Genomic DNA, 27,426 nt, shown 5'->3' with positions numbered 1-27,426 from the left:
TCATCGAGACAAAAAATGTCAGCTCTTTTCTCTCCTTACAGATGCTGCCAGACCTGCTGAGATTTTCCAGCATTTTCTCTCTTGGTTTCAGATTCCAGCATCCGCAGTAATTTGCTTTTATAAGGCTGCAGATACCTCCTCCCAAGTAACATGCGTGTGCCCAAGACATCACCACTTGTTTCCCTTATTTCTTTCGCACCCATGGTGCTCTCCGCAGTAAACACAGAGGAGAAGTATTCATTAAAAATCTCACCCATCTCCTGTGGCTCCACACACAGATGGCCATACTGATTTTTAAGGGGATCTATTCTCTCTCTAGCCACCTTTTTCCTCTTAATATAGCTATAGAACCTCTTGGAATTTTCTTTAATCTTACCTGCCAGATCCATATCAGACCCTCTTTTTGTCCTCCTGATTTCCCTCTTCAGTATTTTCTTACACTTTTTATAGTCAGAGTGATTCACTTGTCCCCGATTGCCTAAACCCAATGTATGCTTCCTTCTTTTACCTGACCAGAGCCTCAATGTCCCTTGTCAGCCAGAGATCCTTAAATTTACCATTCTTTCCCTGCATCTTCACAGGAATATACTGCCCCTGGACTCTTGATATCACACTTTTAAAACCTCCCATTTGCCAGTCATTCCTTTCCCTTCATTGATCTCGCTTCCAAACTAAAACCGGCCGTCTGCCATTACCCGCACTGATGGGGAGATGCCGGCTTTGGACTGGGGTAAATACAGCAACAAGTCAAACAACACCAGGTTAAAGTCCAACAGGTTTATCTGGTTCACCCGCACTGCGCATGCTTCAGGTCCCGCCCCTCATTCACTCCGATTGGTTGGAGGACCAGCCGCTCCCGCTCGGTCTTCCAGCCCCACCCCCTCTTCCTATTGGTCCGGCGCTGCCGTCAATCAGTGCCCGGGCATGTGATGTGAAGCATGCGCAGTGTCAGTGCTGTCCTTGGCGCTTGTTTGTCCCGGAGAAGCGGAGTCAGCGTTAGGCGGTGGCTGGGAGGATTTGGAAACACTTTGTGGATCCGCAAACCCTTCAGAATCATTGTCAGCTCCCTGGTTTGCAGCTGCGGGGCTTCTCCCTCCCTCCCTCCCGGGAACAGGCCCAGGTTAACGGCCCCATCCTGGCTCAGCCACTGGAGGATGGTTCACATCAGAGGATGGGGGAGGGGGACAATAAATAAGAGGTTACACTTTGGCCTCAAATCAATGAGGACTCTGATCTCTGGGAAGGAAGGAAACCCTGGGAGGTGGGCGGGGAGGATTCACAAACACCCTCTGGAGGCCCCAACACCCCCAATAAGACCCATTGGTTTTATTGTCAGTCTGCAGACAGCAGCTGGAGAACTGAACCCAGTAAGAGTTTTAACAACACCAGGTTAAAGTCCAACAGGTTTATTTGGTAGCAAACACCATTAGCTACCATTAGGTGTTTGCTACCAAATAAACCTGTTGGACTTTAACCTGGTGTTAAAACTCTTACTATGTTCACCCCAGTCCAACGCCGGCATCTCCACATCAGAACTGAACCCAGACAGAGGAGAGGGAGGGAGCAAACTGGGAGTGGAGGAAAGAAATGGTGAGATGGGTTTGGATTTCAAACCAGGGAGGAGGGAGAGTGTGTGGGACAGGAATTTATTGATTTGGGGAACAAGAGAGGAAGAAATGTTCCAGAGAATTAGAATTGCCTGTTCAAAATTTCTATCCTGGACTGACAGTGATTAATTTTGTAAACTCCTTTTACAGGTGAGGTGAAGAAACATCACATCAAAATCAGACAGAGTCTCGATTCACTTGGACTTAAATATCCTCAGACTTTGAACGTGGAAGGAGAAATGTTTGTCTTCTGTCTGGAGGAGAAGATTTCAAACATCAGTGTGACTGAAAAAGCACCAAGATACACGCACACCTGAGTGAGAGTGTTTCAGTGAGTTGACTGTGGAAAGAGCTTTATCCAGTTACGCAGCCTTAAAAAACATCACACCATTCACAGCAAGGAGAAACTGTACACGTGTTCTGTGTGTGGATGAGGCTTCAACTGATCGTTTAACCTGGAGAAACATAAGGACACCAGCACCATGGAGAAACCGTGGAAATGTGGGGACTGTGGGAAAGGATTCAGTTACCCTTCTCTGCTGGAAAACCATCGGCGCAGTCACACTGGTGAGAGACCGTTCACCTGTTCTGTCTGTGGGGAGGGATTCATTCAGTCATCTGGCCTTTGGTCTCACCAGAGAATTCACACTGAGGAAAAGCCATTCACCTGCACCTCCTGTGGGAAGAGGTTCAGGCATTCTTCAGCACTCACTGTGCACCAACGCACTCACACCGGGGAGAGACCATTCATCTGCTCCGTGTGTGGGAAGGGATTCACTCAGTCATTCCACCTGCTGTCACACCAGCGAGTTCATACTGGGGAGAGGCCGTTCACCTGCTCCGACTGTGGGAAGGGATTCACTGGGTCATCCCACTTACTGTCACACCAGCGAGTTCACATTGAGGAGAAGCCATTCAGCTGCACTGACTGTGGACGGAGTTTCAGACAGGCATCCTCCCTCATTGCACACCAGCGAATTCACACTGGGGAGAGACCGTTTACTTGCTTTTTGTGTGGAAAGGGATTCACAGTTTTACCCACCCTGCTGAGACACCAGAAAATTCACACTGAAGAGAAGCCATTCAGCTGCACTGACTGTGGAAAGAATTTCAGGCAGTCATCCAACCTCACTGCTCACCGACGCACTCACACTGCAGAAAGACCATTCACATGCTCCGTGTGTGGGAAGGGATTCAGTCGGCCATCCAACCTCTCTGCTCACCAGCGAGTTCACACAGGGGAGAGGCCATTCACTTGCTCCGTGTGTGGGAAGGGATTCGCAAAGTCTTTCAACCTGCTGGCTCACCAACGCACTCACACTGAGAGGCCATTCAACTGCTCTGTGTGTGGGAAGGAATTCACTCAGTCACAATGGCTCCTGAGACATCAACAAGTTCACAAGTGACTGCAGGGGTTGGATTTTGCTGTTTTTGCTGCTGTTCAGTATTGACAGTCTGACAATATTTTATTTCTGCTGATGTTAACAAACCCTATAACTAGCTGGAATTTAATATTCTGGTAGTGTCACTGATTTTCAGGGCTGCAATGCCACTTTTTAAAAGCACCACCAGTGATCTTCCCCCTTAATTGAAGAACTCTCAACAGGAACCTGTTTAGAATAAAGTTAAGAACTTTTGCTTCAATTCTAATTTGATCTTTGGGCAAAATCTCCAATTCATTCTCTGAAAGATCCATCTGCAGGGCACAAAGTATTTATTTTCAATGCTTGTATTGAGATTTTCTGGAAAGCTACTCTTTGATTTTTAAGGGCTATTTTTTGGTTTCCAGGGCATCGTTTTCCATTCTCAGTCACTCCTTTATTAGTGATGTAGTCACGTAGTAACATTACCTTTTGTGTTTCTGTTAGTTTACTTCTTTGAATAAGATAGCACAAATACTGAAGACTGTGTATATATTAAATCTTTTAAATTGGAATCTATGAATGATATTTTTTGTTAACTTATTTTAAAAATACTCCCATACTCTCTTTCCAAAATGAGAATTCTAACTATTTGACACAAGGTAACTGAATCAGATGTTTACTGGTTCAGACGGTGGAGCAGGAAAAATCTCTCCCGATTCTGATCTTCATTGTGTGTGGATTTACATTGATAACCCATCAATAACCTCACTCCACCAGCTGAGATCAGCTCTGACCGGGGATTCTGTATGTTGTCTGTGAATGTTAAACTGCAAATAAAAGCAGTTTAGAATATGAACCTGGATGAATGTATCTCAATTTCTAATGTGACGACCCAAGTGATTGTAAGTACGTTCACAATATCTGTTTACTCAAATTCCTGAGCTGTAAACCCCACCTCCTGAGATATATAAAAATAATCGAGACTTGTTCAGCAGAATGAGGAAAGGTCTGCCGATGGTTGGATCATTCCTTTTGAGGCTCACACTGCTATGAAACTAGTTCTGTAGCAGGAAGACACAACTCCTCCACACATCACCGATAGGCTGCTGAGTCAGTGAACTTTTTTTCTCAAAATAGGTGGCAAAGCTGTTCCTCCAATTTGAGACTCTGTCTCTGCAGATGTAGCAACATCGGGAGAGACAGAATCTGTGATTGGAGGAGATGGTCCTCACAGTTTCTGTCTCTCCCATGTACAGGATGATTTATTTTCTTCCAGTAGTTCCTCCCAAGACATAATTTCTGCGGGCCTTTTGGCAAGTCATGTTGCAGCTTTATAGAACCTCAGTTAGGCCGCACTTGGAATACAGTGTTCAATTCTGGTCGCCACACTACCAGAAAGATGTGGAGGCTTTAGAGAGGGTGGAGAGGGTACAGAAAAGATCTACCAGGATGTTGCCTGGCATGGAGGGCATTAGCTATGAGGAGAGGTTGGAGAAACTTGGTTTGTTCTCACTGGAACGACGCAGGTTGAGGGGAGACCTGATAGTTTTTTTACACAGAGGGTGGTGGGTGCCTGGAACTCGCTGCCGGGGGAGATAGTGGAAGCAGATACAATAGTGACTTTTAAGGGGCGTCTTGACAAATACATGAATAGGATGGGAATGGAGGGATATAGTCCCCAGAAGGGTAGGGGGTTTCAGTTCAGTTAGGCAGCGTGGTTGGTGCAGGCTTGGAGGGCTAAAGGGGGTGTTCCTGTGCTGTAATTAACTTTGTTTTCTTTTGAGAGTGAATTCACCATCCACAGCTGTTCACTTTGAACCCTGGATTGAAATATTCTCACTCTGGGTTTAAGGCTTCCTGGCGTAATACACAGATTTAGATCTTACCACCAAACACCAATTCATATCCTCATCCGTGTCCCAGATTTAAATGTGGTTGTCCAAACTAGAAAACAGATATAATTTGACTCTTTTTAAACCTGATTCACCACACCCTGCCACACTAACTACAAGAGATTGTGTTTGGGACCAGTTGTTCCGTTAAAGTCTGGGTTGTTCTCAATGGTGACAGTTTTAACCTCCATAACCTGTCCTAACCCTTCTGCCCTCCAGGGGGCTCTGTTTTTCTGATGGTGACATTCCCTGTTTACCCAGTCAGCCCTTGAATTGTTTGTGAATCCAGTCACATGTCGGTTAGACTGGATCAGGGCGGCAGATTTCCTTCCTTGAAGGGAATTAGAGAACCAGATGTGTTTTTACAACAATTAATTCATGCTCATCAATATTTTTATTGAAACGTGGTGGGATTCAAAGCCAGGTCCCAAAATCATGACAATAAATAGAGAAAATGCTGGATAAACTCAGCAGGTCGGTTCTTTTCAGAACTCCAGCATCTGCTGGATTTTGCTTTACCTCCAAATCATTCTCCTGGATTACTCCTGCTCTGGCTCTAATTCCAGTCAGCTCAGACAACAAAAACAGGTTCCACAAAATCACAAACATTTAAAAAAGGAGGTAGACAAAAGGCAGGTAACTATAGGCTGGTTCGCTTAACTTCTGTAGGAGGGAAAATGCTTGAATCTATCATCAGGGAAAAAATAGCGAGACATCTGGATATAAATTGTCCCATGGGTAAGACGCAGCATGGGTTCATGAAGGGCAGGTCATGTTTGACTAATTTGGTGGAATTCTTTGAGAACATTACATGTGCAGTGGACAATGGGGAACCTGTGGATGTGGTGTATCTGGATTTCCAGAAGGCATATGACAAGGTGCCGCACCAAAGACTGCTGCATAAGATAAAGGTGCACAGTGTTACGGGTAATGTATTAGCATGGATAGAGGATTGGTTAACTAACAGAAAGCAAAGAGTGGGGGTAAATGGGTGTTTTTCTGGTTGGCGATCAGTGACTCGTGGTGTGCCTCAGGGATCAGTGTTGGGACCGCAATTGTTTACGATTTACATCGATGATTTGGAGTTGGGGACCAAGTGTAGTGTGTCAAAATTTGCAGATGACACTAAGAGCAAAGTGTGCAGAGGACGCTGAAAGTCTGCAAAGGGACATAGATAATCTAAGTGAGTGGGCGAGGGTCTGGCAGATGGAGTACAATGTTGGTAAATGTGAGGTCATCCATTTTGGTAGGAATAACAGCAAAATTGACTATTATTTAAATGGGAAAAAATTGCAGCGTGCTACTGTGCAGAGGCCAAGCTGATTGGAGGAGGGAAAGCAATTCCTCCTCCAAGACTTGATCTCATTTGCATCTTAGCCAAAAGGCCGAGATACTGCTTTTAAAAATTGCTTCATATGAAACATATGAAGTTTCAATGTAACCTAATGACCTCAAACAAACCTCTGCAAGACGTGCCGGATCATTGACACGGATGCCATCGTCTCACGTGAGAACACCATCTACCAGGTACACGGTACCTACTCTTGCAACTCGGCCAACATTGTCTCCCTGATACGCTGCAGGAAAGGATGTCCCGAGGCATGGTACATTGGGGAAACCATACAGGCGCTACAACAACGGATGAATGAACACCACTCAACAATCACCAGGCAAGACTGTTCTCTTCCTGTGGGGCAGCACTTCAGCAGTCACGGGCATTCAGCCTTGGATCTTCAGGTAAGCGTTCTCCAAGGCGGCCTTCACGACACACGACAGCGCAGAGTCGCTGAGCAGAAACTGATAGCCAAGTTCCGCACACATGAGGACGGCCTAAACCGGGATGTTGGATTTATGTCACATTATCAGTAACCCCCACAGCTTGCCTCCTGGGCTTGTAGAATCTCACTAGCTGTTCTGTCTGGAGACAATACACATTTCTTTAACCTGTGTTTAATTTTCCCTCCACCCATGTTGTCTGTACCTTTAAGACCTGGCTGGCTGGAAGATTCGCATTCTAATCAGTATTCTGCAACTTGATTTTGTCTGTTTGCACTGTTTGAGAGCACATTTCCACTCCATCTGACGAAGGAGCAGTGCTCCGAAAGCTTATGATATTTGCTACCAAATAAACCTGTTGGACTTTAACCTGGTGTTGTGAGACTTCTTACGCTGTGCAGAGGGACAGGGGTGTCCTTGTGCAGGAATCTCAAAGAGTTGGTTTGCAGGTGCAACAGGTAATTAAGAAGGCAAATGGAATTTTGTCCTTCATTGCGAGAGGGATGGAGTTTAAAAACAGCGAGATTATGTTGCAGCTGTATAAGGTGCTGGTGAGGCCACACCTGGAGTACTGTGTACAGTTTTGGTCTCCTTACTTGAGAAAGGATATACTGGCACTGGAGGGGGTGCAGAGGAGATTCACGAGGTTGATTCTGGAGTTGAGAGGGTTGGCTTATGAGGAGAGACTGAGTAAATTGGGGCTATGCTCATTGGAATTCAGAAGAATGAGGGGAGATCTTATAGAAACATATAAGATTATGAAGGGAATAGATAAGATAGAAGCAGGGAAGTTGTTTCCACTGGCAGGTGAAACTAGAACTTGGGGGCATAGCCTCAAAATAAGGGGAAGCAGATTTAGGACTGAGTTGAGGAGGAACTTCTTCACACAAAGGGTTGTGAATCTGTGGAATTCCCTGCCCAGTGAAGCAGTTGGGGCTACCTCATTGAATGTTTTTAAGGCAAGAATAGATAAATTATTGAACAGTAAAGGAATTAAGGGCTATGGTGAGCGGGCGTGTAAGTGGTGCTGAGTCCACAAAAAGATCAGCCATGAGGCTCGAGGGGCCCGATGGCCTACTCCTGCTCCTAGTTCTTATGTTCTTCCCACAATCCCCACATTTCCATGGCATCTCCCTGTGACTGCAAATTATGTTCCAAAAGGCCAGATGATTGGTTGAAGCTTTCACCACACCTGACTAAACCTCTGACTAACCTGACTAAAACGGAGGATAAAGTATTGGTGTCTGTAAGGGCTAAAAGAATACACTTGGCTTCCTTGTAGATCTGTGGCACCAAGTTCAAGACTCCTTCATGAATCATCCTCTTGGCCTCTCGCCTGTCAACTGTCCATGAGAATCTTATATGTTTCAGAATGTTCACTGCTCATTCTTCCAAACCCAATGAGTATTGGTGCAACCCTTCCCCAAAAGACGAGTTGGATTCTGCGGCATCACTTGCCCCGAGGTCAAAGGACCTTTGTGTGGTCCACCCCCCGGCCTGCTACGATTCCTGTGGTGGGTGGGATGGGAGAATTCTCCCCTACACCTTCACAACCTTTCCTCAAAAGTCAACACCTTCATCTTAGGAATGGGCCTGGTGAACGTTCTCTGAACTCATTCCAATGAAAACATGTCATTCCATCAGTCGGGAGACCAGAACCGTACACAGTATTCCAGCTGCTATGTCAGCAATGTCCTGTGTAGGTGCAGCAAGTTCCCTTTTTCAAACTCCACCCCCTTGCAGTAAAGTCCAACACTCCATTTGCCGCCTTCTTTACTTGCTGTACCTTCATCCTATTTTTTCACGATTCATGTACAAGGTCACCCAGATTCCTCTCTACGGCAGTATTCTTCAGTTTCTGTACATTTAAACAATTTTTTGCTTCTCTATTCTTCCTGCCAAAGTGGAAAAGCTCCCACTTTCCTGCACTATACTCCATCTGCCATTTTTCTGTCCATTCAGGTAACTTATCTGTGTCCCTTATAGATTTTTTGTAATAACCTCACAACTTGCTTTTCTACCTCTCTTTGTATCATCAATTCTGGCTTCATCCAAGTCATTGATCAAGGTGGCTGTTTTTCTCTCTCTCAGTTGTGGGTGATATTTGTCTCTATTCTCCTGGAAACTGAATGAATCTTGTTCCAAACTGGGTTCAATATCAGACATTTCAGGGAGTCAGGAATCATTCGCCCCTGAACCTACACTGGTAAAACCCCAGGCAGTTCCTCAGTAAGGATTTTTCTGGTTCCTCACCATATATTAGTCAGGATACTGAAACCCAGCTTTTTTACAGTCCACTCCTGGAGGTCCCACTCCCTGAGCCGACAACATTCAGCAGTGTCAGTGCTGAAGTTTCACAGTGGGAGTGATTCCCAGAGTAACTGTCAATCAGATCACCATTGATGTCCAGGTTTGTGTAGTTTTAGTTGTCCTGATGTCTAACACACACACATCAATAAAACAGGGAATTCCTGCAAACAAACTGCAGCTTCTTCCCTATCTGGAGATCCAATGTTTGTTGAATAATTGTCCCAGCGGTTAACAGGCTCCTGTGAACTCATCCAACTCGTATTTTAATACTGACTTTAACAAATATATTTTAAACAGGTTTATTTTAAATGAGTTAAAACCAGCTTTAAAATGGTAGATATAGTATAACAACCATAGTACTTTTCAGACAGGAAACTTTAACCTGCTGTTTCACTTTGATTTCGGAGCAGATCCCAGTTTTACACCAATCTCTGATTCATGTATCCAGCATTCACCGTCATTCTAAAAACAGAAGTTGCTGCAAAATCTCAGTACGTCTGACAGAATCTGTAAAGACAGGAACAGTTAATGTTTCCAGTTGAATGTGACTCTTCTTCAGTGTCAAAACATTCGCTCTGTTTCTCTCTCCAGAGATGCTGTCAGACCTGCTGAGTTTTTACAGCACTTCTTGTTTTTATTTACGAGTTCAGGACTCAGACAAGACAATCCACAATACAAATCTTACAACTGGGCCAGGGTTTATTAACATCAGCAGAAACAGACACCAATGAAAATGGTTGGGACCTCGATGTGATTAACAGCAAAATTCAGTCCTTGCAGTCACTCGTGAACATGATGGTGTTTCAGCAGGTGAGGTGACTGAGTGAATCCCTTCCCACACACGGAGCAGGTGAATGGCCTGTCCCCAGTGTGAATTCGCTGGTGCTTTACCAGGTTGGATGATTGACTGAATCCCTTGCCACAATCAGAGGAGGTGAATGGTCTCTCCCCGGTGTGAACTCGCTGGTGCCTCCGCAGTTTGGATGAATCAATAAATCCCTTCCCACACCTGGAGCAAGTGAATGGCCTCTCTCCAGTGTGACTTGGCTGGTGTTTTAGCAGGTTGAATGACTGAGTAAATCCCTTCCCACACTCGGAGCAGATAAATGGCCTCTCCCCAGTGTGAATTCTCTGGTGTTTCAGCAGGTCGGATGAATCAGTGAATCCCTTCCCACAATCAGAGCATCCTCCCCATTGACCAACTGTGAGAATGAACAAAATGCAGTCCTGGATGGAATTGAGAGCAGAAACAATAACAGCAGAATCCAACCCCTGGAATCACTCGTGAACTCGCTGGTGTCTCAGCAGCTGGGATGAAAGACTGAATCCCTTCCCACACTGAGAGCAGGTGAATGGCCTCTCCCCAGTGTGAATTCGCTGGTGTATCCGCAGGCTGGATAATCGAGTGAATCCCTTCTCACACTGAGAGCAGGTGAACGGCCTCTCCCCAGTGTGAACTTGCTGGTGTCTCAGCAGGCGGGATGACTGAGTGAATCCCTCCCCACACTGAGAGCAGGTGAATGGCCTCTCCCCAGTGTGAACTTCATGGTGTCTCTGCAGCTGGGATGACCGAGTGAATTACTTCCCACACTGAGAGCAGGTGAATGGCCTCTCCCCAGTGTGAACTCGCTGGTGTCTCTGCAGCTGTTTTGACCAAGTGAATCCCTTCCCACACTGAGAGCAGGTGAATGGCCTCTCCCCAGTGTGAACTCGCTGGTGTCTCAGCAGCTGGGATGAAAGACTGAATCTCTTCTCACACAGAGCAGGTGAACGGTCTCTCCCCAGTGTGAACTCGCTGGTGTCTCTGCAGGTTGGATAATCGAGTGAATCCCTTCTCACACTGAGAGCAGGTGAACGGCCTCTCCCCAGTGTGAACTCGCTGGTGTCTCCGCAGGTTGGATGAATCACAGAATCCCTTCCCACACTGAGAGCAGGTGAACGGCCTCTCCCCAGTGTGAACACGCTGGTGTCTCAGCAGGCTGGATGAATCACAGAATCCCTTCCCACACTGAGAGCAGCTGAATGGCCTCTCCCCAGTATGAACGCGCTCGTGTGCCCACCGGTCGGATGACCGAGTGAATCCCTTCCCACACTGAGAACACGTGAACAGTCTCTCCTCAGTGTGGACTCGCTGGTGTGACTGCAGGCTGGATGACTGAGTGAATCCCTCCCCACACTGAGAGCACATGAATGGTCTCTCCCCAATGTGGTTGCGCCGATGAACTTCCAGCTCTGATGGGTATCTGTATCCCTTCCCACAGTCCCCACATTTCCATGGTTTCTCCATGGTGCAGGTGTCCTTGCCTCTCTCTTGGGTGGACAATCAGTTGAAGCCTCGTACACACTTACAACACGAGTAGAGTCTCTCCCTGCTGTGAATGATGTGATACTTATTCAGGCTGCGTAACTGGTTAAAGCTCTTTAGTCCGTGCACTGGAACACTCTCACTCGAGTGTGGCAGTGTGTTGGTGCTTTTCCAGTCACATTGACCTTTGAAATCTTTTCAAATCAACAGACCGGACAATTATTTCTCCTTCTGGATTCAAAGTCCGATGATATTGAGGTCCCAAGGAATATGACTCTGTCAGATCTAGACGTGACGTTTGAGATTTCAGCCTGTGATTCCTCTTTCAATATCCTGTAAAATGAGTTTCCAAAATTCATCAGTGTCAGTACAGGATAGAAATTCAGAACAGACAATTCTAGTTTCTATGGAACATTCTTTCCTATTTCAGTCCCAAAAAGCTGTAAATCTCCGTTCCACACACTCTCCCTCCATTCTCACTCTGCTGTATCTAATATTCACCCTCCCAATTCTCCTGAAGGTGCTGATTGAGGCTGATTGACAGATCAATGCTCACTGCTTCCTGTCCTGGACACAGAGACCAGAACAAATAGGAGCTGCAGTCGGCCATTTGGCTCATCGAGCCTTTTAAACTATTCAATGAGATAATTCGTTCATCTACCTCAGCATCATTCTCCCCACACTAAACCCATATCCCTTGATATCTTCAATATCTAGAAACCAATCAATCTCTCTCTTGAAAATAGTTGATGACTGAGGCTTCCCTGTCCTCAGGGGTTGAGAATTCCAAAGCTTTACCACATCCTTGAGTGAAGAAATCCCCCCACATCTTAGCTTTTGCTCCATCTTCTTGTCTGTTCCCCATAACCCTTGACACCCTTGTCAGTCAAAGATCTGTCTAACTGGAATATATTCAATGATCCTCAGCCTCCACTGGTCCCTGTGGAAGAGAAATCCAAAAGACTAACAACCCTCTGAGGGAAGAGACGTCTGGAAAGATATAACGTAGCTACAGTTCCATATTACAAGATATTCAGATCCCAAGGAATATGACTCTGTCTAGATGTGACCGTTGAGATTTTTGCCTGTGATTCTTCATTCAAAATCCTGTGAAATGAGTTTACAAAGTCATCACAGTCAGTATAGGATAGAAATTCAGAGCAGACAATTCTAGTTTCTATGGAACATTCTTTCCTATTTCATTCCCAAAAAGTTGTAAATCTCCATCCATATCTCTGGATTTTATTTAAAAATGAAAGTGGATGGGCACTTGAAGGAAATAAACTTTCAGGAGAATGGGGATATAGAGTGGGAATGGGACTAGAATGTTATACAGAGAGTCAGCATGGACTCGAGTTACCGAATGGATTCCTTCTGTGCTGTAATGACTTTATGACTGGAAATGTATAACATCGCTACAGCATTATATTACAATGCAAGAAATAATAATAAAAGTATTTTATTACAGAAACATAAATAATATATCTAATCTGGCTAACATATAATAACACTAGACATATCTCTGTCCTATATTAACGTACTGTCCCCTTAAATGTCAGCCATCTCCTGGGGAAAGCTGCCCTTTAATGTGAACATGAGGAAAAAGACCATCCTTTTTGACAGACAAATAAATGTGTCAAGCTGAGAGAGCAAAGGATATTTACCAGGCTGATTCAGGGAATGGCGGGACTGATGTATGAGGAGAGACTGACGAGGTTAGGATGGTTTTCGTTGGAGTTCAGATGAATGAGGGAGGATCTCATAGAGACTTATAAAATTCTAACAGGTCGAGACAGGATAGCTGCAGGGAGGATGTTTCTGATGGTGGGGGAGTCCAGAACCAAGGGTCACAGTCTGAGGATTCAGGGTAGACCATTTAGGACGGAGGTGAGGAGACATTTCTTCACCCAAAGAGTGGTGAGCCTGTGGAATTCATGACCACAGGAAGTAATTGATGCCAAAACATTGAATGTATTCAAAAGCGGCTCGATATAGCACTTGGAGCAAATGGGATCAAAGGTTATGGGGAGAAAGCAGGATTAGACTATTGAGTTGCTTGATCATCCATGATCTTAATGAATGGCAGAGCAGGCTCGAAGGGCCAAATGGCTTATCCTGCTCCTATCTTCTATGTTTCTCTTAAATTTCTTTAAGAGAGAGAGAGAGAGACCTGGGCCAACCTTTCCTGAGTCTGCACTCTCCCTGAATTCACTTCCTTTTCCTTCAGTTGTTGCAATTCTCCAATTACCCCCAGAATGAGAAAAGAAGGTGTTTTACTCACAGATGTTGGCCTCTTTTACGTTGAGACTGGAGGAAGTTTGAGTCTGTCAGAAGCTCAATCTTCATTCACACAAAGCCCGCGCTCTGATTGGCTGGAGGACCACGGTCTTTCCGGTCCTCCAAGTCTTCCCATTGGCCAGAGCTGGTGAGCGGAAGTGAATCAGAAATGCGCATGTGCGGGTTTTGGGGGAATGCGCATGTGCGGGTGTGGGGCGGGGCCCGGGCCACAGCTGGCGCACTGACCATTGTCTGTCCGGGTCTTCCAGCCTTTCCCATTGGACAACAGCTCAGCGCGGCTGGAGGGCAAAGTCCCGCCCACCCCCACGTGGGGCTCCGCCCCTCATTGTCTGTCTGCGTGGGATTGACCAATGGGAACCCTGGAGGACCGGCAGTACTCGGGTCCTCCAGCCAATCAGAGCTCCCCTATTGTCTGAATGCGGAAGTTGCACAATGAGCTTGTTCAGCTGCTCATTCCTGCCCAGCGAAGCTGCTGCTGCTCTCTTTCTGAAAGAAGATTGAGCTTCAGACAGACTCAAACTTCCTCCCGTCGTCAACATCTGTGAGTAAAACACTTTCTTTTTTCCCCCTTTCCATTTATTTTCTCATTCTGGGGGAAATTGTTGACTTGCAGCAACTGATCACGAGAAATAGAAGCAGGAGCGGCCACCAGGCCCTTGAAGCCTGTCCCGCCATTCAATCCGATCATAGCTGACTGATGCTGGTTTCAACTCCTTTACTGTGCCATTTCCCCATAGCCCTCTATTCCCTGATCTATCAAATATGTATCCACCTCCACTTTAAATACTTCTAACGATCCAGCCTCCACCACCCTTTGGGGCGGGGAATTCCAGAGCTTCATCATCCTCTGTGAGAAGAAATTCCTGCACACCTCAGTTTTAAATGACTGACCCTTTATTTTGTTTGAAAATATCTCACCATCTACCCTGTCAAGCCCCCTCAGGATCTGAAATGTTTCAATAACTCCTTTGTCTTCAAAATTTCAAGGAACACAGACCTTGACAATTTACTCCCTCGTGATAAGACAACCCTCCTATCCCAGGAATTAGCCTGGTGAATTTCCTTTGGACTATGTCCAATATTACTATATCCTTGTTTAGATAAGGGGATCAAAACTGTATGCATTATCCCGGGTGAGGCATCACCAACACACTGTACAGTTGCAACAAAACCTCCCTGTTTTTAAACTCCAACCCCTTTGCACTAAAAGCCAAAATGCCATTTTCCTTTTTACCTATTGTGTGAACCTGCCTGCTAGCTTTTTGTGATTCATGCACAAGAACACCAAGATCCCTCTGTACTTCACTCACCGGCAGCCTCTCTCCATTTAGATAATCTCCCTGTTGATTCCTCCAACTGAAATACATGACCTCACACTTCCCCACTTTAAACTCCATTTGCCAGGTTTTGAAGAGAGGGGTGACTTTATTGCATCTTCCCCAATGCCCGACTCATCTTTCCCAGGCCCTATCCCTGTAGCCCTACATTTTTACCCCACTAATCCACCTAATCTACATCTATTGGGACACAAAGGGGCAATTTAGCATGGCCAATCAATCTAACCCGCACATCTTTGGACTGTGGGAAGAACCTGGAGAACTCAAAAATCCACACAGACATGGAGAGAATGCGCATACTCCACACAGATTGTCACCGGGATTGAACCTGGGTCCCTGGCACTGTGAGGCAGCAGTGCTAACCACTGTGCTGCCATGGCGCCATATCTAAATAAACTATCCTAAATGATTAGCTATTTGCTCTTTGATTATTGACTCCAGCGTCTTGCCAATAATAGATGTTAAATTAACTGGCCTATAGTTCCCTGCCTTCTGCCTTTCTCCCTTTTTGACCAAGGTAGTCACATTGACCGATTGCCAATCTTCTGATACTCTCCCGGAATCTAGCAAGTTACAAAAAATTTAAACAAAATTCTCCACTATCTCTTCAGCAACCTCCATTAAAAAGCTAGCGTGCAGTTCATTGGGTCCTGGTGACTTGTCCGCCCTTAGTCACTGAAGGGAAAGGAAGTGAGTCCAGTCTATATAATCCATACATTTTTCGTCCAGTCATATAGACATATCTGTGTCTGGCAGCCTGCATGGAGATTTCCAGCTCTCTGTGTCCAGGACAGGAAGCAGTGAGCATAGAATCATAGAATCATAGAAACCCTACAGTGCAGAAGGAGGCCATTCGGCCCATCGAGTCTGCACCGACCACAATCCCACCTAGGCCCTACCCCCACATATTTTACCCGCTAATCCCTCTTAACCTACACATCCCAGGACTCTAAGGGGCAATTTTTTTTTCAACCTGGCCAATCAACCAATCAGCATGGATCTGTCAATCAGCCTCAATCAGCACCTTCAGGAGAATTGCGAGGGTGAATATTAGATACAGCAGAGTGAGAATGGAGGGAGAGTGTGTGGGATGGAGATTTACAGCTTTTGGGGAATGAGAGAGAAAGGAATGTTTCATAGAAACTAGAACTGTCTGTTCTGAATTTCTATCCTGTACTGACACTGATGACTTTTGTAACCCACACATCTTTGGACTGTGGGAGGAAACTGGAGCACCCGGAGGAAACCCACGCAGACACGGGGAGAATGTGCAAACTCCACAGACAGTGACCCAGGCTGGAATTGAACCCGGGTCCCTGGCATTGTGAGGCAGCAGTGCTAACCACTGTGCTGTCGTGCTGTCCCATTTTATAAATACCATGGAAGCAGTTCAGAGGAGCTTTACTAGATTGATTCCCAATCCAGTAGTGTGAAATATTAACACTGTTTCTCTCTCCATAAATGTTGCCAGACCTAAAGCATTTTTCCAGTCCTTTCTGTGTTTATTTCAGATCTACCTGTAGTGGTAGGAAAAACACTATTTACTATCCAGGATAAATAAATGTCCTTCATCAGCTTTTGTGGATCATTTCAGTGGAAATGTGCTCTCCCAGGCTCAAAGAGCATCAGTCCACTGGAAGCAAAGTCGTGAGACCGGCCAGTCCAGCAGAAAGAAACCCTCCGACCCTCCCACTTTACCAACTGTCAGAATGAACATGGTTCAGTCCTGGATGTGATTAACAGCAGCATCCAACCCCTGTCATCACTTGTGAACTCGTTGGTGTCTCCGCAGGCTGGATGACTGAGTGAATCCCTTCCCACACAAACAGCAGGTGAATGGTCTCTCCCCAGTGTGAACTCGCTGGTGTTCCTGCAGGTTGGATGATGTTCTAAATCTCTTTGTGCAGTGAGAGCAGCTGAACGGTCTCTCCTCAGTGTGAATGCGCTGGTGGATAACCAGATCCCGAGAACTTTTGAAACCACTGCCACAGCCGGAGCATTTAAAGGGTCTCTCCTGGGTGTGAGTGAGATTGTGACTCAGCAGGCTGGAGGAATGAGTGAATCCCTTCCCACACACAGAGCAGGTGAACGGTCTCTCCCTGGTGTGAATCCGCTGGTGGATCGTCAGTTCCCGAGAGCTTTTGAAACCATTTCCACAGTCAGAGCATTTAAAGGGTTTCTCATTGCTGTGAGTGACTTTGTGTTTTGACAGATTGGATAACTGCATAAATCCTTTCCCACACACCAAGCAGATGAATGGTCTCTCTCCAGTGTGAACGCGCTGGTGTCTCTGCAGATCGGGTAAATGAGCGAATCCGTTCCCACACTCAAAGCAGATGAATGCTCTTTCTCCAGTGTGAACCAGCCGATGTCGCTGCAGATGATATAACCGAGTGAATTCCTTCCCACACACAGAACAGGTGTATGGCTTCTCTCCAGTGTGAATACGTCGATGAATTTGCAGCTCAGAGGGGGTTTTGCAACCCTTCCCACAATCCCCACATTTCCACGGTTTATCCATGTTGCAGGTGTCCTTGTGTTGCTCCAGGTTTGACCATCAGTTGAAGTCTCACACAGAACAAGATTATAGTGCCCTGCTGTGATGGTGCAATATTTTTTCAGGCTGTGTAACTGGGAGGCTCTTTCCACAGTCACTGCATGGGAAAATCTCAGTTGATTTTGTGTGTGTGTGTGTGTGTGTGTGTGTGTGTGTGTGTGTGTGTGTGTGTGTGTGTGTCAGTCCTGTTCCAGTCACACTGATGTTTAAAGACTGCGAAAGCCGACAGAACAGAGAAACATTTCTCCTTCTGGATTCAAAGACCGAAGATATTCAGGTCCCGATGAATTGAGTGACTCTGTCAGATGTTGATGTGATGTTTGGTTTGAGATTTCTGTCTGTAAAATCCTCAACTTCTGATATCCTGTAAAAGGAGTTTACAAAGGTTATCACTGACAGTACAGGATAGAAATTCAGAACAGACAATTCGAGTTTCCATGGAACATTATTTCCACTCTCATTCCCCAAGAGCTGCAAATCTCCATCCCACACACTCTCCCTCCATTCTCACTCTGCTGTATCTAATATTCACCCTCCCAATTCTCCTGTAGGTGCTGATTGACAGATCCATGCTCACTGCTTCCTGTCCTGGACAGAGAGAGCTGGAAATCTCCATGCAGGCTGCCAGACAGATATATGTCTATCTGACTGGACTAACAATGTGTGGAACATACTGACTGGATTCACTTCCTTTCCCTTCAGTTGCTGCAAGTCCCAATTTCCCCCAGAATGAGAAAAGAAATGGAAAGGGGGAGAAAATAAAGTGTTTTACTCACAGATGTTGGCCTCTTTTAAGGCCAAACCAAATAAACAAACTCAAGTTAAATCAGGACAAAGTAAAAGGGGCAGCTCCCCAAAAGGAGGGGGAACAGCCCGAACAAAAATCAAAGTACAAAGGAAACTTAAAACCATCAAATCAAAGTGTGATTATTAGGGTCGATAACGCACCCCAACACCTGCAGTGCCCAACGGGGGCGGAAGGCGTCAACCGCGCCCGTGGACACCACATGCTCCCTCTCCAGGGACACCTGGCCACGAACGTAGCCGCAGTAGAGGGGCAGACAGTCAGGGTGGACGGCTCCCTCGATCGCCCGCTGCCTGGACCGATAAATGGCACGCTTCGCCAGGCCCATAGAAATCATAGAAACCCTACAGCGCAGAAGGAGGCCATTCGGCCCATCGAGTCTGCACCGACCACAATCCCACCCAGGCCCTACCCCCACACATTTACCCGCTAATCCCTCTAACCTACGCATCCCAGGATTCTAAGGGGCAATTTTTAACCTGGCCAATCAACCTAACCCGCACATCTTTGGATGTGGGAGGAAACCGGAGCACCCGGAGGAAACCCACGCAGACACGAGGAGAATGTGCAAACTCCACACAGACAGCGACCCGAGCCAGGAATCGAACCCGGGACCCTGGAGCTGTGAAGCAGCAGCGCTAACCACTGTGCTATCGTGCCGCCCAGGAGCAGGTTCACGAGGAAGTCGCCATCCCGACCCGCCCCTCTCTGCGTGGGTTTCCTCCGGGTGCTCCGGTTTCCTCCCACGGTCCAAAGATGTGCGGGTTAAGTTGATTGGCTATGCTAAAACAAATTGCCACTTAGTGTCCTGGGATGCATAAATTCGAAGGATTAGCGGGTAAAATATGTAGGGATATGGGGGTAGGGCCTGGGTGGGATTGTGGTCGGTGCAGACTCGATGGGCCGAATGGCCTCTTTCTGTGCTGTAGGGTTTCTATGATTCTATTGTCCCTCTGAAGACAGAGGTTCTGAACCAGCCCCTGAAACCACGCCCATTGTGACCCGCCACCGACAGCAGCGCATGCGCTCTCCTTCCCCGCTGAAACAAGATGGCGGACGATAACCGGGGCCTGTTCCCGGGATAAAAGCCTGGGAGCTGTAAACCCGGGACCTGCAGGGTCTATTCGGGCCGTGCGGCCTACAGCGGGTGTTTGTGAAGCCAGAGCTCCCTCCCTACCCCGACTCCCGGCTCCATTTCTCCCGCAGCCCCACCGACTCACCCGTTGAAAAAAGCATCTCCCGCATTCATGGGGCTCTGGGCAAAGTGACACTGCGCACGCTCCAGATATAGCACCGCGCCTGCGCAATAGGCTCCTGTGGAATGAATAGGACACTTTCACACCCGCAGGGGCACCTGGGAATTAACGGCGTCATTGTCGATCAAAGACAATAATAGAAAATTATCTTGTGCAATTAAGATCAATTAATTTTAAAAAATGCATTCCTCGGAATTTGTGCGCTGCCATTCTCTATTTCTAAAATTGATTTAAACCAGTGCTCTCCTGTGGGAATACCCCGAGTTTTTAAAACTTTTCCCACTGGTTTCCTCTCCTCTCTCTGCTCTCCTGAAGGTGCTCATACTGGTTGGGTAAATCCCACAGAGACTGGTTTCTTTCACTTTCTTTCTCCTGATGCTGAATATTCTGTTTTATGGAATGATACATCACAAATGGAAACCACTTGGCACATCCTGCCCAGTCGGGCTGTCTTTAAGATCTGTCCAATTAATCCCACAGCCCTGCTGGCAGAGTGAGAACAACATCTATTTATACTGCAGCAATGTAGGAGGTGAATGGAAAATGTTTTCCAGTTGCATACCTCTCAGACACACTCACCCCTAGAAAGATAAATTGGCCTGTGTACTAAGAACAAAGAAAATTGCAGCACAGGAACAGGCCCTTCGGCCCTCCAAGCCTGCACCGACCATACTGCCCGACTTAACTAAAACCCACTACCCTTCCAGGGACCATATCCCTCTATTCCCATCTCATTCATGTACTTGTCAAGACGCCGCTTAAAAGTCACTACCGTATCTGCTTCCACTACCTCCCCCGGCAATGAATACCAGGCACCCACCACTCTCTGTGTAAAAAATCTGCCTCGTACATCTCTTTTAAACTTTACCCCTCGCACCTTAAACCTATTTCCCCCAGTAATTGACTCTTCCACCCTGGGAAAAAGCTTCTGAGCATCCACTCTTTCCATGCCTCTCATAATCTTGTAGACTTCTATTAGGTCTCCCCTCAACCTCCATCGCTCAAGTGAGAACAAACCAAGTTTCTCCAACCTCTCCTCATAGCTTATGCCCTCCATACCAGGCAACATCCTGGTAAATCTTTTCTGGACCCTCTCCAAAGCCCCCACATCCTTCTGGTAGTGTGGCGAACAGAATTGAACACTATATTCCAAGTGCGGCCTAACTAAGGTTCTATAAAGCTGCAACATGACTTGTCAATTTTTAAACTCAATGCCCCAGCTGATGAAGGTAAGCATGCCGTATGCCTTCTTGATGACCTTCTCCACCTGCATTGCCACTTTCAGTAATCTGTGTACTTGTACACCCAGATTCCTTTGCCTATCAATATTATTAAAGGTTCTACCATTTACCGTATATTTCCTATTTGTATTACTCCTTCCAAAATGCATTACCTCACATTTGTCCGGATTAAACTCCATCTGCCATCTCTCCATCCAAGTCTCCAACTGGTCTATATCCTGCTGTATCCTCTGATGGTCCTCATCGCTATCTGCAAATCCACCAACCTTTGTGTCGTCCGCAAACTTACTAATCAAACCAGTTACATTTTCCTCCAAATCATTTATATATGTCATATATATCCTGTGTGAATTCGCTGTTGTGTCCAAAGACTGGATGGCCCAGCAAAATCCTTCCCACACAAGGAGCAGGTGAACAATCTCTCCCCAGTGTGAACTCGCTGATGTGCACTGAGGTTGGATGAACATGAGAACCCCTTTCCACAGGTGGAGCAGCTGAACGACCTCTCCTCAGTGTGAATTTGCTGGTGTAACAGCAGGTGGGAGGAGATAGTGAATCCTTTCCCACACGCAGAACAGATGAATGGCCTCTCTCCAGTGTGACTGTGTCTATGGTTTTCCAGCAAGTATGGATAATTGAATCCTTTATCACAATCATCACATTTCCATGGTTTCTCCATTTTCCCAGCCCCAATGTGACCGTGTCGATGGGTTTCCAACCGGGATGGACAATTGAATCCTTTACCACAATCCTCACATTTCCACGGTTTGTCCATGGTGCTGGTATCCTTCTGTCTCTCCAGGTTGGATGATTAGTTGAAGCCTCATCCACATACAGACCATGGTGTGATGTTTTTCAGGCTACGTAACTGGTTAAAGCTCTATCCACAGTCAGTTCACTGGAGCACGCTCACTCGGGTGTGCGTGTGTGTCTCAGTTCTTTTTCTGTCACATTGAATTTTGAAATTTTCTTCCACTGACAAAACAGGGAATGATTTATCCCTCCACTGTCAAAAACAATCATATTTAGGTCATGATGAATCGAATGGCTCTGTCAGACTTTGATGTGAAGTTTAGTTTGAGTTTCCTGTCTGTGAATCTTTCTCTTCCAGACAAAGAGTTTTTAAAAAACTGCTTCAGAACAGACAATTTCAGTTTCCACGAAAGATTTCTCTGTCTCATTTATCTTGAGCTGTAATCCCCATCCCACACACTCTCTCTTGTCCCTGAGCTGAAATCAAACTCATTGCCCCATCTCCACTCTGAGCCCAGCTCCCTCTCCCTCCAGCTGGATTCAGTCCTCCAGACCATGGACTGATTGAGATGACAATCAAGGAGTCAATTGTTTTCCTTCCAAGTCAGGGGACGTGCAGCCCGACTGACTCTGTTGTTACCACAATAGGCACATGTGCTCTGCTCACCAATGAAAGACCATGGTGACCATTAACATGGGCCTGTTCCTTGGAAAAGCTCCATTTTATTTGTGCCACAACAGCAGCGGAATTACCTCCTTCACAGGCACATAGGTATCATCAGTCACAGAAAATAATTGCAGCTGGTGTCTCAAATCTCATTTTACCATTTGCTCCCAGACATTCTCAATTCAATTTTGAAATGCAAACTGAAATCTGGCATTGTGGGGTAAATTAAACACATTTTAATGGTCATTTTCAGAATGACTATTCTCAAGAATTAATTCCCAAGTCAGGAAATTAAAATTCTCATCAGCAATGTAGGCGGCACAGTGGTTAGCACTGCTGTCGCACAGCTCCAGGGACCTGGGTTCGATTCCCAACTTGGGTCACTGTCCATGTGGAGTCTGCCCATTCTCCCCATGTCTGCGTGGGTTTTCTCCTGATGCTCTGGTTACCTTCCATCGTCCAAAGATATGCCAGTTAGGTGCATTGGCTATGCTAAATTGCCCCTTAGTGTCCTGGGATGAGTAAATTAGAGGGATGAGCAGGTTACATATGTGGGGGAATGGGAATAGGGCAACGGTGGATTGTTGTCGGTGCAGACTCGATGGGCCGAATAACCACCTTCAGCACTGTAGCGATTCTATGAAATACTTTGGGAGAATTGCTATTTTAATGGGTATTTTCACAAATGCTATAAAATGATTTTTCAAAACAAATTAATATTTTAATGATTAATAAATAAAAAGCATTTAATAAAACAACCACCCAGTGTGGGATTCGGGATTCTAAGTCAGGGTTTCTGAGCTCCAGGAAGCACTAACTGAACCAGCCGGGAATTGTCTCCACAAAACTTCCCCAACTCCCTCCCGGGAAAAAGCTGCAAACCCGGGAGCTGCAGCTTTTTACTGGGGGTGTTGGAGCCTCCAGCGGGTGTTTGTGAATCCTCCCCGCCCACCTCCCAGGGTTTCCTTCCTTCCCAGAGATCAGAGTCCTCATTGATTTGATGCCAAAGTGTAACCTCTTATTTATTGTCCCCCTCCCCCATCCTCTGATGTGAACCATCCTCCAGTGGCTGAGCCAGGATGGGGCCGTTAACCTGGGCCTGTTCCCGGGAGGGAGGAGAAGAAGCCCCGCAGCTGCAAACCAGGGAGCTGACAATGATTCTGAAGGGTTTGCGGATCCACAAAGTGTTTCCAAATCTTCCCAGCCACCGCCTAACGCTGACTCCGCTTCTCGGGACAAACAAGCGCCAAGGACAGTAATGACACTGCGCATGCTCCACATCACAATGCCCGGGGGCTGATTGACGGCAGCTCCGAACCAATAGGAAGAGGGGGCGGGGCTGGAGGACCGAGCGGGAGCGGCTGATCCTCCAACCAATCGGAGTGAATGAGAGGCGGAACCTGAAGCATGCGCAGTGCGGGTAATGGCGACGGACGGTTTTCACTTGGAAGCGAGATCAATACGAGGTAGAGGGTGACGTGCGGGAAATGATAAATGTGGCGGGTGGGTGGACAGGCTTTGTAAACATGTTGTTCAAACCCAAACCCCGGAAATGAACTTCCCGGTCCCCCCCTTTGTCCCAAATGGAGCGGCAGCTTGTAGTGTTAGACCCGGGCTGACTGCCGCCATTGAGGCTGCATGTGGGAGGCCGGCAGGGATTGTGATCGGAGAGTGAAGCCCTGACGTCACAATGGAATGGGTGAGAGTGTGACGTCACAATGGAATGGGTGTGAATGTGACGTCACAATGGAATGGGTGAGAGTGTGACGTCACAATGGAATGGGTGAGAGTGTGACGTCACAAAGGAATGGGTGAGAGTGTGACGTCACAATGGAATGGGTGTGGGTGTGACGTCACAATGGAATGGGTGTGGGTGTGACATCACAATGGAATGGGTGTGGGTGTGACGTCACAATGGAATGGGTGAGAGTGTGATGTCACAATGGAATGGGTGAGAGTGTGACGAGAGTTGTATAGAACGTTGGTTCGGCCGCATTTGGAATACTGCGCCCAGTTCTGGTCACCACACTACCAGAAGGACGTGGAGGCTTTGGATAGAGTACAGAGGAGGTTTACCAGGATATTGCCTGGTACAGAGGGGCTTAGTTATGAGGAGAGATTGGGTAAACTGGGGTTGTTCTCCCTGGAAAGACGGAGAATGAGGGGAGATCTAATAGAGGTGTACAAGATTATGAAGGGGATAGATAGGGTGAACAGTGGGAAGATTTTTCCCAGGTTGGAGGTGACGATCACGAGGGGTCACGGGCTCAAGGTGAGAGGGGCGAAGTATAACTCAGATATCAGAGGGACGTTTTTTACACAGTGGGTGGTGGGGGCCTGGAATGCGCTGCCAAGTAGGGTGGTGGAGGCAGGCACGCTGACATCGTTTAAGACTTACCTGGATAGTCACATGAGCAGCCTGGGAATGGAGGGATACAAACAATTGGTCTAGTTGGACCATGGAGCGACACAGGCTTGGAGGGCCGAAGGGCCTGTTTCCTGTGCTGTACTGTCCTTTGTTCTTTGTCACAATGGAATGGGTGAGGGTTCCAGATGAGCTGAGACTGGGCTGGAGTCGGGCGATGGCACTGACATGTGGCCCGGTGGCACAGTGGTTAGTGCAGCTGCCTAACAGCGCCAGGGACCCGGGTTCAATTCCAGCCTCAGGTCGCTGTCTGTGCAGAGGTTCTACATTCTCCCCGTGTCTGTGTGGGTTTCCTTCCACAGTCCAAAGATGTGCCGGTTAGACGGATTGGCCATGATAAATTGTCACTTGGTATCAGGGGGATTAACAGGTAAATATGTGGATTGGGCCTGGGTGGGATTGTTGTCGGTGCAGGCTCGATGGGCTGAATGGCCTCCTTCTACACTGTATTTTATTATTCATTATTATTATTAATTACTATTCTGATTTCCAGCTGTTTCTGAGTTTTAACTGTATCCTCTATTGTGAACACCGAGGCAAAATACTTGTTCAATTCATCTCCCAGCTTCTTATTTTTCATTATCAATTCCTGGACTCACTTTCTATTAGACAGTTAAGAAATGAGGTGGAGCAAGTGACTGAAGTGTCAGTCAGGGAGCACTATTGGGAGCAACAATAATTTCAAATAGTTTTGGAAAAGATAGGACAGGTCCACAGGTCAAGGCCCTAAACTGGAGCAGGGCCACTTTTGTGGGCATTAGGCAGGATCGAGCAGATGTCGATTCGGTGAGTTTGTTTGAAGGGAAAGGAATGACTGGCAAATGGGAGGTTTTAAAAGTGTGATATCAAGAATCCAGGGGCAGTATATTCCTGTTAAGATGAAGGGAAAGAATGGTAAATTTAAGGATCTCTGGCAGACAAGGGACATTGAGGCTCTGGTCAGGTAAAAGGAGGAAGCATACATTGGGTTTAGGCAATCGGGGACAAGTGAATCACTCTGACTATAAAAAGTGTAAGAAAATACTGAAGAGGGAAATCAGGAGGACAAAAAGAGGGTCTGATATGGATCTGGCAGGTAAGATTAAAGAAAATTCCAAGAGGTTCTATCGCTATATTAAGAGTAAAAGGGTGGACAGAGAGAGAATAGATCCCCTTAAAAATCAGTATGGCCATCTGTGTGTGGAGCCACAGGAGATGGGTGAGATTTTTAATGAATACTTCTCCTCTGTGTTTACTGCGGAGAGCACCATGGGTGCTAAAGAAATAAGGGAAACAAGTGGTGATGTCTTGGGCACACGCATGTTACTTGGGAGGAGGTATCTGCAGCCTTATAAAAGCAAATTACTGCGGATGCTGGAATCTGAAACCAAGAGAGAAATTGGTGGAAAATCTCAGCAGGTCTGGCAGCATCTGTAAGGAGAGAAAAGAGCTGATGTTTCTTGTCTAGATGACCCTTTGTCAAAGCTCTGAAACATCAGTTCTTTTCTCCGTACAGATGCTGCCAGACCTGCTGAGAATGGGGAGAGAGTGTGTGGGATGGAGATTTACAGCTTTTGGGGAATGAGAGAGGAAAGAATGTTCCATAGAAATTGTCTGTTCTGAATTTCTATCCTGTACTGACACTGATGACTTTTGTAAACTCATTTTCCAGGATATTGAAAGAGGAATCACAGGCTGAAATCGCAAATGTCACGTCTCGACGTGACAGAATCATATTCCTTGCGACCTCAATATCATCGGACTTTGAATCCAGAAGGAGAAATGATTGTCCAGTCTGTCGATTTGAAAAGATTTGAAATGTCAGTGTGAGTGAAAAAGCATCAACACACTGCCACACTCGAGTGAGTGTGTTCCAATGCACTGACTAAAGAGCTTTAACCAGTTACATAGTCTGAATAAATATCACACCATTCACAGCGGGGAGAGACTGTAATCTTGTTCTGTGTGTGGACGAAGTTTCAACTAATTGTCCACTCAAGAGAGAGGTAAGGACACCTGCACCATGGAGAAACCATGGAAATGTGTAGACTGTGGGAAGGGATACAGAGCCCCATCAGAGCTGGAAGCTCATCGGCGCATCCACACTGGGGAGAGACCATTCACCTGCTCTCAATGTGGGAAGGGATTCATTCAGTTATCCGACCTGCAGAGACACCAGCGAGTTCACACTGGGGAGAAACCATTCACCTGCTCTCAGTGTGGGAAGAGATTCACTCAGTTATCCAGCCTGCGGACACACCAGCAAGTTCACACTGGGGAGAAACCATTCACCTGCTCTCAGTGTGGGAAGGGATTCCCTCGGTTATCCCACCTACAGAGACACCAGCAAGTTCACACTGGGGAGAGACCATTCACCTGCTCTCAGTGTGGGAAGGGATTCACTCGGGTATCCAACCTGCGGGCACACCAGCGAGTTCACACTGGGGAGAGGCCATTCACCTGCTCCCAGTGTGGGAAGGGATTCACTCAGTTATCCAGCCTGCTGACACACCAGCGAGTTCACACTGGGGAGAGGCCGTTCACCTGCTCACAGTGTGAGAAGGGATTCACTCAGTTATCCAACTTGCAGACACACCAGCGAGTTCACACTGTAGAGAAACCATTCACCTGCTCTCAGTGTGGAAAGGGATTCACTCAGTCATCTGACCTGCGGAGACACCAGCAAGTTCACACTGGAGAGAGGCCATTCACCTGCTCTCAGTGTGGAAAGGGATTCACTCAGTCATCTGACCTGCGGAGACACCAGCAAGTTCACACTGGGGAGTGGCCATTCACCTGCTCTGTGTGTGGGAAGGGTTTCAGCGTTTCATCCCGGCTGCTGAGACATCAACAA

General features: G+C 46.7%; 3 protein-coding genes across 3 annotated transcripts; 1 reads left to right on the top strand and 2 right to left on the bottom strand.

Moving 5' to 3' along the window:
• Positions 1-1,632: 1,632 nt before the first annotated feature.
• LOC144487667 (uncharacterized) lies at positions 1,633-27,426 on the top strand (the record flags this gene model as incomplete). Its single annotated transcript, XM_078205748.1, has 2 exons — positions 1,633-2,853; positions 26,688-27,426. Coding segments are annotated over exons 1-2 (1,503 nt in total), but the record flags the coding sequence as incomplete, so codon positions are not given.
• On the bottom strand, positions 9,454-13,602 carry LOC144487668 (uncharacterized). Its single transcript, XM_078205749.1, has 2 exons — positions 13,536-13,602; positions 9,454-11,587 (listed from the first exon to the last, which is right to left on the bottom strand). Exon 2 carries the CDS (start codon positions 11,234-11,236, stop codon positions 10,703-10,705), a length of 534 nt encoding a protein of 177 aa, XP_078061875.1. The 5' UTR covers positions 11,237-11,587; positions 13,536-13,602; the 3' UTR covers positions 9,454-10,702.
• Positions 16,376-19,523, bottom strand: LOC144487664 (uncharacterized). Its single transcript, XM_078205746.1, has 2 exons — positions 19,472-19,523; positions 16,376-17,810 (listed from the first exon to the last, which is right to left on the bottom strand). The coding sequence occupies exon 2, from the start codon at positions 17,408-17,410 to the stop codon at positions 16,652-16,654; it is 759 nt and encodes a 252-aa protein (XP_078061872.1). The 5' UTR covers positions 17,411-17,810; positions 19,472-19,523; the 3' UTR covers positions 16,376-16,651.

Source organism: Mustelus asterias, unplaced genomic scaffold (assembly GCF_964213995.1).
Source record: "Mustelus asterias unplaced genomic scaffold, sMusAst1.hap1.1 HAP1_SCAFFOLD_958, whole genome shotgun sequence".
In the NCBI taxonomy this organism is placed as follows: domain Eukaryota; kingdom Metazoa; phylum Chordata; class Chondrichthyes; order Carcharhiniformes; family Triakidae; genus Mustelus; species Mustelus asterias.
The sequence above is the reverse complement of the archived record's forward strand: the minus strand, read 5'-3'. Positions and strand labels throughout refer to the sequence as shown.